Below are 14,487 nucleotides of genomic sequence, written 5' to 3' on the forward strand. Positions count from 1 at the left end.
CTTTTCTTTCCATGCGTCAGTCAGAACATATATTTCGTTTTCATCATAAAACATTTTAGTTTTTGAGAAATATACTATGCTGATATAAGTGTGTTTTCCTTAATTATATCACTAATTAAGGGATCTAGCACGTCACCCACAATAATAGTAATGGGAACGCTTCATCCTTAGCAACAACTAAACCAGAACTCGTATAAGTAAACATTCGAGAAAGTCACTAAATCACCAGGGTCTTCCTTCGTGTATCTAAAATATTGTTAAAACAGGTAAATTTCACATCCATTACTGCTAAAACCCCTGCAACCTGCCGTGGGAAGGGCCGCGATAAAAGTTGCAAGTGGGGGAATACGCCAAGCTGTGCGTGACTTTGGTGTTCGTTTCATCTCTGGCGCCTGAGTCTGTGGTGGGCAAGAACTCACTACCCCGGGACCCAGGACACGTGTGAGAGGTTTCTTAGAGCAGGATTTCAGGTGTTGAAATCTCATCTATATCGTTCCATGAATTGTGGTAGGAGGAAGGGCAGCGATATTTTTTATAACATAACCGAAATAAACTCTACTCTTGTCACCTCTTCCACCACCACCCCATCAGACCTGTAGCACGGGGGGCTGTGGGGAAGCTTAGACCCCCCCAAAGCCTCATTAGTACCCCAAAAGTTCTTCATTTGAAAGCGTATATGAATGCTTGAAGAAAAAAGAAAGAAAAATATAAAAAAAAGGAAAGCCCCCTAATAGATAGAAAGAGACCCCCCCCACCCCATCGAAATTTGAGTCCCTGGCAGACTATACTGGCCTGCCCCACATTATATGGCCACATAGGTACGTTCCTGAGTTTGAGTTGAGCACGTACGTTCCTGAGTTTGAGTTGAGCACGTACGTCCCTGAGTTGAGCACGTACGTTCCTGAGTTTGAGTTGAGCACGTACGTCCCTGAGTTGAGCACGTACGTCCCTGAGTTGAGCACGTACCTCCCTGAGTTGAGCACGTACGTTCCTGAGTTGAGTACGTACATACGTACGTACGTACATCGCTATCTTTTTCTTCCACCTACGTTATGTTCCTATCTCTTGTTTCTGTGAACAATTTTAGCTTAACTAGTCATCCCTCTATAATAATCTATATCATGTCATCTTGTAACATGGCACGTACTTTTTATTTCCATTCCAGTCATACACCTTATGTGCCCACCAACAATCATCCATCTTTTCTAGCCTTGTTTTATATCTTAGAACAGCTTTCATAACTCTTTCATCAAAAATGTTCCAGCACAGCACAGCTGTGTTCCTATTTACGCCTAGAAATATTCCTCCTACTTAACTATCTCAAGTTTATCTTAGCGGTTAACCATTCAGTCTCCATAGCATCGTTCATAGGCCACACATTACAGTTGGAACAGCGAAATACCTCCTACTACTTTGTGCTTGTTGGTTCTACACTTTGATACAAATTTCAGTTTTAGTTCCTACAATTTTTCATCCTCTGCTTTTTAACAACCACTTAGCATACATCCAACATCAGCACCTATAAATCCAGGTCCTAGTTTCCAATTAGTAGTGTTCTCCTGGATCTGGATCTGGACTGGATTAATCAATGATGCGCAGGGCACCTTTCAACACTCATATAATTGTGTTGACTGTTGGGGGGACTGGGGGGGAGCCGAGTGTGCAGGGGAGGGAAGTGAATCAAAGTGTAATTGTTAGTGTTGGTGTGTTGTGGTGACAAGTGAGTACACACAGTCAGCACAAGTACTCGTTATTGTCTCTATCCCTTAAGATCTAAATAAAGATCGTGCCATCCGTGAACTCGTCAGCATCCCTCGCTTGAGCTGCCCGCCGGTGCCGTGCCGTGCTGAGTGTTTGCACAGTGCGGCATTTTAACGGTGCGTCACCATTCATACAGAGGTTGCCAACGTAAGGTTACTTCCTCACTTAAGTCTAGGAATGCTTTGTGTGTGTTTTATGTCATTAGTGTGGGCAGCCTAGCGTTATTAATACCGTGGTTCGGCGCGGCCCCTGGCGGCGGGCGGCGGCGCAGGCGCATGCGGCAGCGCCTTGTTTACACCGGGGAGGGAGCGCCGCCATTGCCGCCCCAGACACCAATAACACAAAGGCCGCGGCGTCACCAGGCTGCAGACGTTTTTGTGCCTGAGTATTGCCCCGAGGACACGATGCTGGCCGTCTCCAAGGCAGTGAATGTGAAGGAGGAGAAGTATCGGCCCGAGGACGCCGACGTGGAGGACGTGCACATGACGGACATGGAGATGATGCCGCCGCCGCCGCCCCAGACCGGTGAGTGCCCCGCCGCCCCGCCCCGCACGTCCATGGTCCAGGCAGGCACAGGGCCACGCTGCGGGGGTGCCTCGGCGCGGCTCCTTGACAGCCCGGCCAGGCAGGAGGAGGCGCGGCCCGGCCTGCAGGGAACCATTCGCCGCGTTTTTATTTTTACACAGGTTTTTGGTGACGTTCACAGCGTAGATGCCGTGGGCACCAGCACCCAAAGTTAGGATGTTACTCCAGTCCTCCACCAACTTCACTCAAGGGGTTAACATTTATATTTAGATCTTAGCGTGCTCTTTCGCATTTCTTAGTAGTTTCTGCCGCAAATTACTCACTTCTGCAATGATATTTTGTTCACTAAACTAGGGGGTGGCATTTGTGTTAAAGCCCTCTATAGCAGCTGGGGTGTTGAGGAGGGGTGGAGCCATATTGCTAGGGGTCAATTTAAAATTTTGGACTTAATTAATTAATTTTGAATATTGTAATCCATTTAATCGTGTGTAGTGTCACCGATTAGTTTCTTGAGTGTCACTGACAAGTAGTGCCATTGCAAATGTTGGCTTGTTTGCTTCCTCTGCACACTGCCACTATTGAGTGACGAACACATGATGAACGGGAAGCGCCAACGGTGGCAAATGGTAGTCCATACAGGGTATACATGCTAGTTTTACAGTTTGCTCATTTTAAAGCATTTTCAAGACACGATGATTGGTTTACATCCAAATCTGGGTTATATCATGACTTGGAATCATTGATGTAGGGTGGGTATGACTAATATTTTTCTTCATTTCTACTTATAAATACCCCACACATTAATTATTGGTACACCTATGTGTAGTGCAGCGACTATGCCTGATGAACAAGCCTCCCATAACCCACTTAGCCAATGGGGTACCTCTTTGGCCGACTTGGTAAGGAGTGGCTCTCCCGTCACGTTGGTCGCGGGTTCAATCCCAGGCAGCCGGCGAATACCCTCACTTTGTCTTGATTAATTTCTCGTGTGTTGTTTCGATACATGCAGAGGTGTAGGAAAATAGAAAAAGAGAAAATAAAAAAACTCCCAAGGCATGACATGCTGAAAGGTTAATCTTTTGAGAGCCAACCAGCCCAAATTTTTTACCAATATTTTTTTTCAGGTGATGGTTTTGTGCATGGAACTATATGATATTTTTTGAAACTAGGGTAAATATTCAGAAGTAGCTACACCCAATTCTAGATAGCAGATCTGCCCACCTCTGAACCCATGGCAAATGGTAGCAAGAGAGAGAGAGAGAGAGAGACTGGTGGTGGCAGAGGTGACAACTGTCCTAATCCGATAATCATGGGTAGGTTTGGCAGGGCTGTGATGAGGGAATTCCCTGCGAGGGCTTCTCCCAAAATTACTTCATAGCGGAGTTCGACTATAGAACCCCATGTAAATTCTCTAAAAAGGCGAAGGGTGCGAGGAGACTTGATCAAGGTTTATAAATATTGATGAAGGGCTTTAATAAGGGAGATATTAATAAGGTTCTGATGGTAAGATAACCAGGTAGGACACATACTGTAGTAATAAATTTAAACTGGATAAGTTCAGATTCAACAAAGACATGGGTAAAAATTGGTTTACTGAGATTGGTAGATGAGTGGAACAGGCTGGGCAGTCAGGTTGTGAGTCCCAAAACAATAGTCACATTCAAAAATAGATTAGATAAATTCATGGGCAATGATGATAGGTGGGGTTACGTTTACAGGAGCTGCCTTGTACAGGCCTACCGGCATCTTGCAGACTTTGTTCTTATATAAACCTAGTATATATTTAATAACCTATCGCCACTAAGGATAGTAGCCTGTTGCTGCTAAACTATAAATCATCACCACTTTATTAGCTGTTTAAAACTATAAAATGAGTAATTTCCAAAGGAAATAGTTATCAGAATCATGATTATCACATTTAAATCTTCCAGAATAACCTACAGGTAACCTCCCTCATTCATGGATTTGCAATCTTGCAGAATATCCATAGAAGAGAAAGGTTTTCCTATCATTAAATCTGCATTTACTGCCCCTGTAAACTTGTGGAGTCAGTTGCAGTGCTGATTGTTTCTCGCAGGATAGCAAGTTTAATCTTGCCACTTGCTGCCCACCACTGCACCCTTGTCCCCACCCCGGGGCACCCCCTCACCCCTAGCCCAAACCTCTGTCCTTGTTACACTGCCACTATGACATTGTCACCTCCCACAAGCAAAATTACTTTTTACTCACATTTACCAAGATAACAGTGAGTGATCTTGCTTGGCTTTACCGTACTAGAGGTAACAAGTGGATTTTTTTTATTAAGTGATATATGGCGATAAGTTAGTTCACATGTGTACCATGCAGCAGTGCACCAATTCAATGTCATTGATCTATAAAAAATAGTTATTCACAGCATAGGACACTCCTTGTGCCCTATATCTGCGTAAGTTTTAGTAGGCAGGTGCTAGGGCCTGTTGAGGGCCTGGTATTGCTACAGAATTACACCCAGCTCACTGAGGATTGTCATAATTTTCTGATTGAATTTTATGTGCTAATCATCACATTAATAACCATTTCTCTTGCATATTACCACATTTGCCACCACTGAAGAAGCATTTTCCTTCTCAAAATAAGACAAAAATTAGCATGGATCTTTGACAGCATATGTTGTATTATCTGTAGGCCTAGCCCAGGCCTAGAAGAAGTGAACAGATAAGATGTTGTTGAAGGGCTGTGACATTGTAGCAGACCCTACTTGCCCTGGCAGCAATGATCTTGATATCTGGATCTGGATATTAATGCGCTGGGCACCTGTACAGGTGCATAACACGCATATTTGTGTTTGCTGTTGGGGGGACGGGGGAGCCGGGTATGCAGGGGAGGGAAGTGAATCAAGTGTAATTGTTAGTGTTGGTGTGTTGTGGTGACAAGTGAGTGTGTATTTGTTTTCTGAATGAGTCTATTGAACTGCAGTCTAAAATCTGTTGAGGGAGGCTGTTCCAGTCACGTATCGTGCGTGGAAAATATGAGTGCTTGTATGTGTCAGTGTTAGTGTGATATGTTTGGTATTTATGGATGTGTGTGTTACGAGTACATTGTGTAAGTATGTATGTGGATCAATGTCAATGTGAGTGTTTGTGATCTTGTACATAAGTGTAAATCTGTGTGCTTGTCTGCGTATGTGAAGAGGTTCCATGTTTATCTGTTGTTTGATCCTTGTTGTGATTCCAGGCGTTTGAGTTTGTAATGAACCTAGCCGCCTTGGTATTGATTTGTTCTAACCTATCAATGTTTCTGTGTGTGTAAGGATCCCACACCCGTCCTCAACAGGATATCACAGGTGACGTGGGATTTCTCTCAGATCAGACCTTTGTAACGGCAGCTCATGCTCTATCTTGGAAAAAAAGATCACCTCCCAGGCTTCCCTCATACCTTTCTTCATACTTTGGTGCCTCTTTCTCCTTATTCCAGTCCAGAGTTTCCTTTCTCTATCTCATTCTTCCACTTGTTCAGTCACCTTTCACTGCTTTCACTGCACGTTCTTCCATTTTCTTATATTACACTCAAACCTCTCTCTGTTTCTGTTTGTAAGTTTCCATTCAAACAATTTCTGCCTGTCCTCAACAGGTTGATGGTGGCACCCACCTAATTGCCATACTGTTTCTGTTTATCATTCATCCACATTTCTTTGCTCACTTGCTAATTGTTTTGTTGTGTCAAAATCCAAATCTAAAAGGGAAAAGCAAAAAGATTTGCAGGGTTTCTTTTTCTTTCACTAATGGCATAACCGATTGTCTTTCTCCTTCCCTTTTTTTTCCAGCAAAGCTTTTATGGGAAAGTACTGAAATAAAGTCCACTAAGCGGCGATCAAGAGGGGTCACACGCAGGCGAAGACAAAGACCAAAGCCAAAAACAAGTACAGTGTTGTAGTGATTGTGTGGGACTCGGTGTGGTGGGAATATTGTGTAGTAACAGTGACGGTGTTGGGTGCAGTAGTGTATGAGGAAATGGGTTGAATAGGTTGCTGCATTATGAAGTTGAATATTGATGAAAAACTTGGGTGTAGAAATTAACATTTATATTAGGATGTCATCTTAACACAAGGTAGCTTCCATGACAGGTCACATTATATAAAAGATTGATGTTGCATTGAACTGAAATACTGAGCATGCACTTGTAATATACATCGTACAGGGGGATACAGTACTTGTAAGTTACACCACTAGCCTGGTTGGGTGTAACTCATGCTGCCATACATATCACTGACTACAGCCCCTTTCTCGCAGAGTATGATATGACCCCACTTAATTAGATACAAAGTAATTTTAATAAAGGGACTTATTTTTTTACCAGATGTAAAAAATACACCTAGTAAGCTACTGAAGATAAGCTAATAGTGATGTATTTTTATAAGTGAATCATTTTTTCTAGGCAGACAGGATCTCTGCAACACTGTTGAAACTGCCCCTTCTTCCATTTGTGCTTATGTATACTATCAGGGTTTTGCATTTTTGCTGTCTTTGTTGAAAATTAATGGCTAGGGTTTATTATGTTAATTCTATTTACTTATTTTCAGGAAATGGAGAAATTGGACGTCAGAATGGCCATGGACACCGAGAAGGAAGTGTGGGTGGGATGTCAAAAGAAGAAAATGGAGAAAGCGGCCAGGCTCACTCCCTCAAGCGTAGCTCTTCCCATGACGTTGAGATGGGTGATCAGCAAGGTTGGTAATGATTGTACTTATGTTATTAAGATGAGGGATTGATAAAACCTTAGTTTGCCTTATTATGATGTAAATATTTATATGATACACATATCATATGTTAAGCTTCATATTCTCTGAAGGAAACTTAAATAGTAATGCACCATGAAATGTATACTTTGTTACTGCCAGTTTAGGTACAGGAAGTTATATTTCACATAATACTGCATAAGGTAAAGATGATGTGTGTAGAACTGTAGAAGGTTGGAGACTGATTGACCAATATTTGTTTGGGATACTATACAAGGCTCATCTAATGAGAAGAGAGATCAGAGGTGCAGATGAAAAGTCAAGTAAGTCAGGCAGGAAGATGAGGGGAGATAAGATGCATTTCCACACCAAACCCTCTGATACAACTGATGGAATACTGGTGTCTGATTACCGTCCTGTGGGTGGGCATCAAGCCTCGTGCTACTTTTAATGCTTCCATTGTGATTAGCATCCAAGATAGACTGACTTACAGTACATGTGGTGACAAAGTCCACAGAGTAGTGGTAGCCTTCATGATGTCATACTCCAGCTAATCACAGTCATGCATTCAAACTGCCAACCAATCACTATGCAGTCCCTCTCTGTGCCTTCTCAGCCTTGCTATCAGGAACTTCCTAAGTTCCTAATAGCAGGATTACACACACACACACACACACACACACACACACACACTTTATTATTGTAGTTATCATTAATTATTATTATTATTATTATTATTATTATTATTATTATTATTATTATAAGAGACAAATCAGGTAAAGAAGGAGGATTGCTGCCCGTTCAGCAGCCCTCAAACGCCTGAGACTCCAAGAAAGAGAAAATGTAAGTGAATGCAATTAAAGAAGTAGAAAGAGGATGAGATAAATTGCAGATTATAGGAATGGAGATTTATTTAAGTGCAATTGTGTCCTCCTGCTTATTTAATCAAGATAATGAGGAGAGAAAGAGAGAGAGAGCCTTCTTATCTATGATAAGATCAAGATTAAAACTGCAACAGTGTTGTGCTCACCTCCCCTGAAAATACAAAAATCATACACAAGTTGGAGAGTATAAAGAGTGGTTGCAAAAATGATACCAAGCTTAAGAGAACTACAGGATTATGCAAGACTGTCCCACCTGAAGTTGCCTACATTAGAAGAAAGAAGAGACAGAGGTGACTTAATCATGGCATTCAAACTCACAAAGAGCCTGGAGCATGTAGACAGGGCATACTTGCCGGTAAGGGATAGTGACAGGACAAGGTGACATGAACATGAATTGAGGAAAACAAGATGCAGAAAGAATGTAAAGAAATTTGGCAGGCCTTATATAATCATTGATACCTGGGGATGATCTGGATTTGCAAGTAATTAATGCTAAGAATGTCCGTAAATTCTAAGCCAAGTTGATTGATATCAGATTTGGAGGCAGGCTAATATGAACTTATCTTGTATCCTTTTTACTACTACAACTTGGAGAATACAGGTAGTCCTTGAGTTATGCCACACAGCGATGTGGTGGGACATTTGGCTGACAACACTATCATGGCAAAACTTGGTAGCTTAATTTCGTGACTTTCCACAATGTTGCATGACTAAAGGGTCACCCGAATGAAGGGCTGGAATGAGGCAAGCACATGAAGACAGAGGTGGGTCAGGGGGAGAGGGAATGATGTATGGGAACACATCTCTCTGAGTGGCAGGACATTTGATTTTTTATTTATTTATTTATTTTTTTATTTTTTTATGTAAATTTCTACGTACGACCAATTCAGCTAATGACCTGCCTGTCGGTCTCAAAACCTGTTGTAACTTGAGGACTACCTGTACATGAGCAGCTATCAATGCATGGTTTAGCTGCTTGTAGAGGAAAGAGAAATAAGACCAGTCTTGTGCAGACTTTCAGGTGTAGCATTTCTTTCTTCATATATTGACACCCATGAGGGTAATTCAAAGGTCTTTCCTAGACTCTGCAGCTAAGCGGCGTAAAACAGGACCTCCTCAACCAAAGAACCCGATCAGCAAACTGAATGAACTGCGACCTGGTCTAGTGTACAAAACCTTGGCCATGGAAGGACCTTCACATGCTCCAGTCTTCACAGTTTCTGTAGAGGTAGGGTTGAATTTTGTTCTCAAGGTTATTTATACAGAGGCAACGAGTATTCACACATGTTGCCATGTACACCACACATCAAAGTTGTGCAGTGCCTTCCCCTCAGGCAAGACAGCATAGTGATCAATCAATATAAACCTGTCTCAAATCAACTTAGGGCCTCTCCCCCAAGGCATAAAAAACAAAAACCAGTATAAATCACAATTTTTATATACAGTAAAACCCCGATTATCCGAAAGCGGATTATCCGAAAAACCGGATTATCCGAAATTGATCTTGATAATGCAATTAAATTTTTTTTTTTTTCCTATACTAAGACGTTATAAAACATCAAAAATAAATAAAAGTAACTACATATGTACTATATTAACACATTTAAAATTGATAAGAAGTTAAAATGAATATGCTTTCTAATACGTATTGCCGAAATAGCTTGTAACGAATAGATCAATGTATTAGACAAAAAACATTAAACAAACTCTCAACAACACCACGTCCGCACCTTCGCCCCAGCAAGGACGTAGGTGCGGCGAACGAACAAACTACTGCACGACTACTCACACACCGTACTCTCAAGACAACGACACAAACACGACTCCCCTCTCCACTCCATGCCACATTCCCCTTCCAACATACGAGTTGCGCGATAATATGAGTCATCATACTGTGTCTCCACCTGCACGATGCATCAAGGTCACACTTGCAAGCTTGCACAACCATTCACAATCGCACTCTGCAACATTCACAATTCAGATCTGCAACGCTCACAAGTATCAACATACACTGGTCCAGACAAGGAGACACACAGACAAACATACAATAAAACATTTACATCACATGTTTTAAGCGTACTACTTTGTTTAGCGTAGCGTGTGTTTGTTTGGTTTCATTGTTTACATCGTCAGTCGGCGGCAGTCACGTCACACACTTCACACTGGGCAGTCGCATCGCGTTCTACCTGTGCTTCGACCTCACAAAATGGCGGCCATAAATCCGGATTATCCGAAAAATTGGCTTATCCGAAAGAGGCTTCCCCCCTTCCATTTCGGATAATCGGGGTTTTACTGTACTATGAAATGATATTCATCAGTATCATGTCATGTTTCCTTTGTGTTGTAGAACCTCATTTAGTCATGAAATCACTTAGTTTTCTCGCTCTGAAATTATGGAAGGACATATCCTTCCTTCAAATGTTTATCAGCTCAATCTTCAGGTTGTCCAGATTGGGTGTTTTCTCTGCCATGATTTTCTTTGTGTACTGCAAGCAGGTTCCTATCAGAATTTGGCCTGGACTGTTGCTGACCAGTGTAGGACCTCAATTCAATTATCCTGAAGCCATTTTGTTACCTTTCTTGAACCAAATAATACACGAAAAAAGTTGCGCCTGTGAACAGCAGATCGGTCAAAATAGTTTGATCTTACAGAATTTGAATGTACTACTCACTAATCATCATCCAGTTCTATGGAAGAAAATTGAGGCTTCTTTTCCCTCTTTCTCTGAGACATTCCCATACAATTTCCAGTTATGGGTGCTTACAGTCTGCACTATATAAGCAAGGTCATATCAACTATTCCAGATAAGGTGACGAACCTTAGAACTCACCTGGAGCACCTGAGATGTTCTTTCATCTGAAAACGACTTTCATCCACATTACCAGTGTCCTGTGTGTGCATTTCTCAAGAAATTGAATGCAATGTTTCTTCATATGGTCAGTGAGAAGCGTTTTCTTGGATGCGGTGCAGTCTGGTAAACCGAGTTCCTTCTGCAGGAGGTGTTGTATGGTATGAAGTAAAACATCTCGTAATAGTGTGGGATGCATTCTCTTCAAATCTGCTACTTTCAGTTGAAGATTCTTAATTGCCTTCTATTCAGAAGGATATACAGGCAGACTTCTACTTATGAAGGCTCAATTTATTGGAATCCACAGATAAAAAAAAATCACTTAAGGGTAAAAGAATAAAAATGATAACTCAATATGCCAATTCAAACCACATGTCAAGAACAGGTAAATGGTCCACAATAAATGGCAACTCTTCACCCTTGCCTCCCCATCCCCCTTTATATTTTATGGTAAAGGAGGCAGCTCTAAGGGTAAAAAAGAAAAAAGCCTGCTATGGTGCACTTGGAAGCCCTGAGCTTCATCAGTACCAACAAGTAAGGAGTGCAAAGGAAGAAATATGTACTGCAAACCGTGATTGGTTTGCTTGGTTCAGGGCCTGTAGTAATCTCAGAAATGTTAGGGCATGGTGCTGGTGGCTCTTTAAAAAACTTACTCAGCAGAAAATGGTGAATTTTAATTGTTTGTTTTTACTTTTGCAATGCGTGTAATAGGTCTGCACAAAATTACATTTTAGGGATCTCAAAATTGTTTTTTCCCAACTAACTTCATAACCTGTTTTGGCTTTATATTCAGAATTTTCTGAGTATCTCGGTATATTGCCGTGGGTAACCAAACAGTTGATAACTTGATATGGGTGCATTTTTATACAAAATATTCTCTCTTCCCCAGCTTAATGGACAGGTTTATCAAGGCACTGGTCGCAGCAAGAAGCTGGCCAAACATGCCGCTGCAGAGGCAACATTGAGATCTTTCCTGCAGTTCCCTAATGCTTCTGATGCTGCTGAGGCACTGGGCACAAACATTACATCGCCCCAGGACTTCACCAGTGATGTTTCTGAGGCTGGGTTTGGTGTGGGCTCCTCCAGTGGTGTAAGTTAGGGTGTGATAATACTGACCATAGATCTCATTGGTTTAGTATACTTGTTTGAATTTTTATGTGTGCAGTTTTCTCACCACTGAAAATTTGTATAGTTTCACAAATATCAAGCCCAAGTAGCTAAGTAGTAAATTACTAATCTTTTTTTTTTTTTTTTTTGAATTTTTTATTTTTTATTTTTCTTAAATTTCAGGTCCATAACTTATTTCAAAGTAGTTTTTATTCAAGTAATCTATATTCTTAACTGCATTCATTTACTATATTCTATCCCGTCAACTTGTCTTTTTTTTATCAAAAGAGGTAAATTTGGCACGCTCTCAGACTTCAACCCATCACTCGTGTGACTAAGTAAATATACAATTATGCTCCCATATTGAGCAACCATGATGTCTCCCTCTTGTTAGGTTGGAGTTTCCAAGTTAGGCTAATAAGGGAGTTATCAGGTGATGGATGACAGCTTCCTTTAGAATAATTTCTTGAGGCTTGTAGCTGCTCTGTACAGATGATTGCAGTTGGGTTATTTTTAGTTCTGTTGAGTATATTCCAATTTTGGGAGGAGATGTCTCGTCACTAGATATGCAAAGGAAAAAATAGTTTTCGTCCAGATGGTATCAATAATTTGCAGAAAGAATACAGGTCAGTTTGAAAACAAGTCACTTTGGTTTGAGGTGCGATAATTGAAGGTCTGTGATTATTCTTTATAATTATTCATGATAGGTTATTTATATACTGGTTTCTCATTTAGTGTCAGTCTTTTCATTTCTTTTTCTCTAAAGTTCTCTAAGAGCAAGACTAGGTCTAGGTACCCTCTTGTTGTCTGAACCAGTAACAAGAATTCATATGTGCTTGGTTGATTTTCATTTTGAAGCTTGTTGGATTAGTAGAATCTAATGTATCTAGAATTGCTCAGAGGTTTGAACCAGGGGTGTGGAATTGAATTATGAAAATTCTGACTTTGACTGCAACTCTGATTCCATCACCCCCTGCATGCAAAACATCACAAAATATAAAATTTCCACACACACAACAAAATCCACTTTAAATCAATATTCCCACAAAAACTTCCCACAAATTGCTTGCTTGAAATGTCATCCCACAAATGTTCCAATAAAAGCTTATTTTTCTCACAAATTTGTGGGAATTTCCCACGAATGGGCAACACTGGCCTAGCAGTGCACTCAAGTATTTACATGAGGATAGATCACGTAAAGGAGTCAGAGTCGGAGATATTTTTACTGACTCCGACTCCGACTCCAGCCTAAAGTAGCCATCTCCTTGACTCCCGACCGACTCCAACTCCACACCCCTGGTTGGAACGACCCTGTTTTAGATTTTGGAGGTGTGATGTTCTCTTAGCTGACCAGGTATCTTATTAGTATATCATTGATGAGCTCTGAAGATGAATATTAATCAAGGTGAACTAGGTGAAGGCAGCATTGGTTTTACACTATACCTGTCACAATGATCATTAGTGCCATCATGACAGTATTGAGCTTTTCCAGTCTAACAGTTGAGCCATCAAGCATTTCCTTCTGTCAATATAATTTAGATGTGAACCTTTAACAGCTTGTTTGGTTTATCACTTAAATATCTTATTTTTATTTCTTCATCTGTAGAGGTGTGATTTTATTATAGTAGGTTTTTGTAACATCCTACTTAATGGAGGAATATACGTATTAAGAAGAGTAACTTAATTGAAATCATGTTTGTTGCATGGTAGGCTATTTCTTTCATTTCATTCTCAAGTTGTCACATACCATCTTCTTATTAGGAACACAGACATTTACTTTTCACTTTTATGCTTTTCCTATGCTGATGGGGGCTGTATATTTGTTGGTTGCAAAAGTGGTGGTGTGAAGTTTGGTGCCAAACCATCCTTTTAGTGTGTTTACGTGCCGATTAAAGGGTGCCAGGGCTGTGGCTTACAGGACACGCCTCCGACAAAATTGTCGGCATCAGCTACTGGTGGGGACTCTAGCAACAGTGTGGCCAGCACCACTCCCTCCCCAGTGGCAACAATTCCAACAGGACCCTCACAGACATCCAAGAATCCAATTATGCTTTTGAATGAATTGCGGCAGGGTGTCGATTACACTCTAAGACAAGAGTCTGGAGAACCTCATGCTAAGACCTTCACGTTCCAAGTTACTGTGGATGGACAATTATTTGAAGGCACAGGTAAGTGTTTTATTTTTATATACTTTACTAATTTTCTATTTTTTTGTAGCTACGGTTGTTATAATCACTAACTCATGAATGAGTACCAAGGCAGGTCTTTAAGAAAAGACTTAAAACTATATTAGTCTTTGCTAGAGATCTGAAATGTACTGGACTGGACATCATCAGTGTCTGAGAGGTTAGAAGGATGGCTGAGGCATTCATAGTAAATTGCCTGATGGACACATCTTGTGCTACAAAGGTCTTGCAGATAGAATGGAGCATGGTCTTGAATTTCTAAATAACAATAATTTAACTTCAGCATCGATGAAAGAAGAATAGCTGAAATTTTTGGAGCTAAAGAAAAGATTCAAGATACTTAAGGCTCATGCATCTATATTAACTACAGTAACAATGAAGTGGGAAAGTTTTCTTTAGGTGGATCCCTCACAACGGTGATTGATTCCTGAGCTTAGTAAGTAAGGACACTGTTGATTGGC

At 41.0% G+C, this 14,487-nt stretch overlaps 1 protein-coding gene across 2 annotated transcripts in view; it reads left to right on the top strand.

Annotated features, from left to right (window-relative positions):
- The first annotated feature begins 1,862 nt into the window (after nucleotides 1-1,862).
- The window catches only part of LOC127009226 (double-stranded RNA-specific editase 1-like), a 33,373-nt gene continuing 20,748 nt past the window's right edge, over nucleotides 1,863-14,487 (top strand). Inside the window, exons 1-6 of one of the 2 annotated variants that reach the window (XM_050882084.1) lie at nucleotides 1,863-2,286; nucleotides 6,089-6,184; nucleotides 6,845-6,991; nucleotides 8,967-9,112; nucleotides 11,623-11,823; nucleotides 13,759-14,008. In XM_050882084.1, the coding sequence (XP_050738041.1) occupies nucleotides 2,037-2,286; nucleotides 6,089-6,184; nucleotides 6,845-6,991; nucleotides 8,967-9,112; nucleotides 11,623-11,823; nucleotides 13,759-14,008 (1,090 nt within the window). In that variant the 5' untranslated portion in view covers nucleotides 1,863-2,036. The remainder of the gene's footprint in view (nucleotides 2,287-6,088; nucleotides 6,185-6,844; nucleotides 6,992-8,966; nucleotides 9,113-11,622; nucleotides 11,824-13,758; nucleotides 14,009-14,487) is intronic. The other variant, XM_050882086.1, reaches the window with a different exon arrangement.

This window comes from Eriocheir sinensis, chromosome 40, assembly GCF_024679095.1.
Source record: "Eriocheir sinensis breed Jianghai 21 chromosome 40, ASM2467909v1, whole genome shotgun sequence".
In the NCBI taxonomy this organism is placed as follows: domain Eukaryota; kingdom Metazoa; phylum Arthropoda; class Malacostraca; order Decapoda; family Varunidae; genus Eriocheir; species Eriocheir sinensis.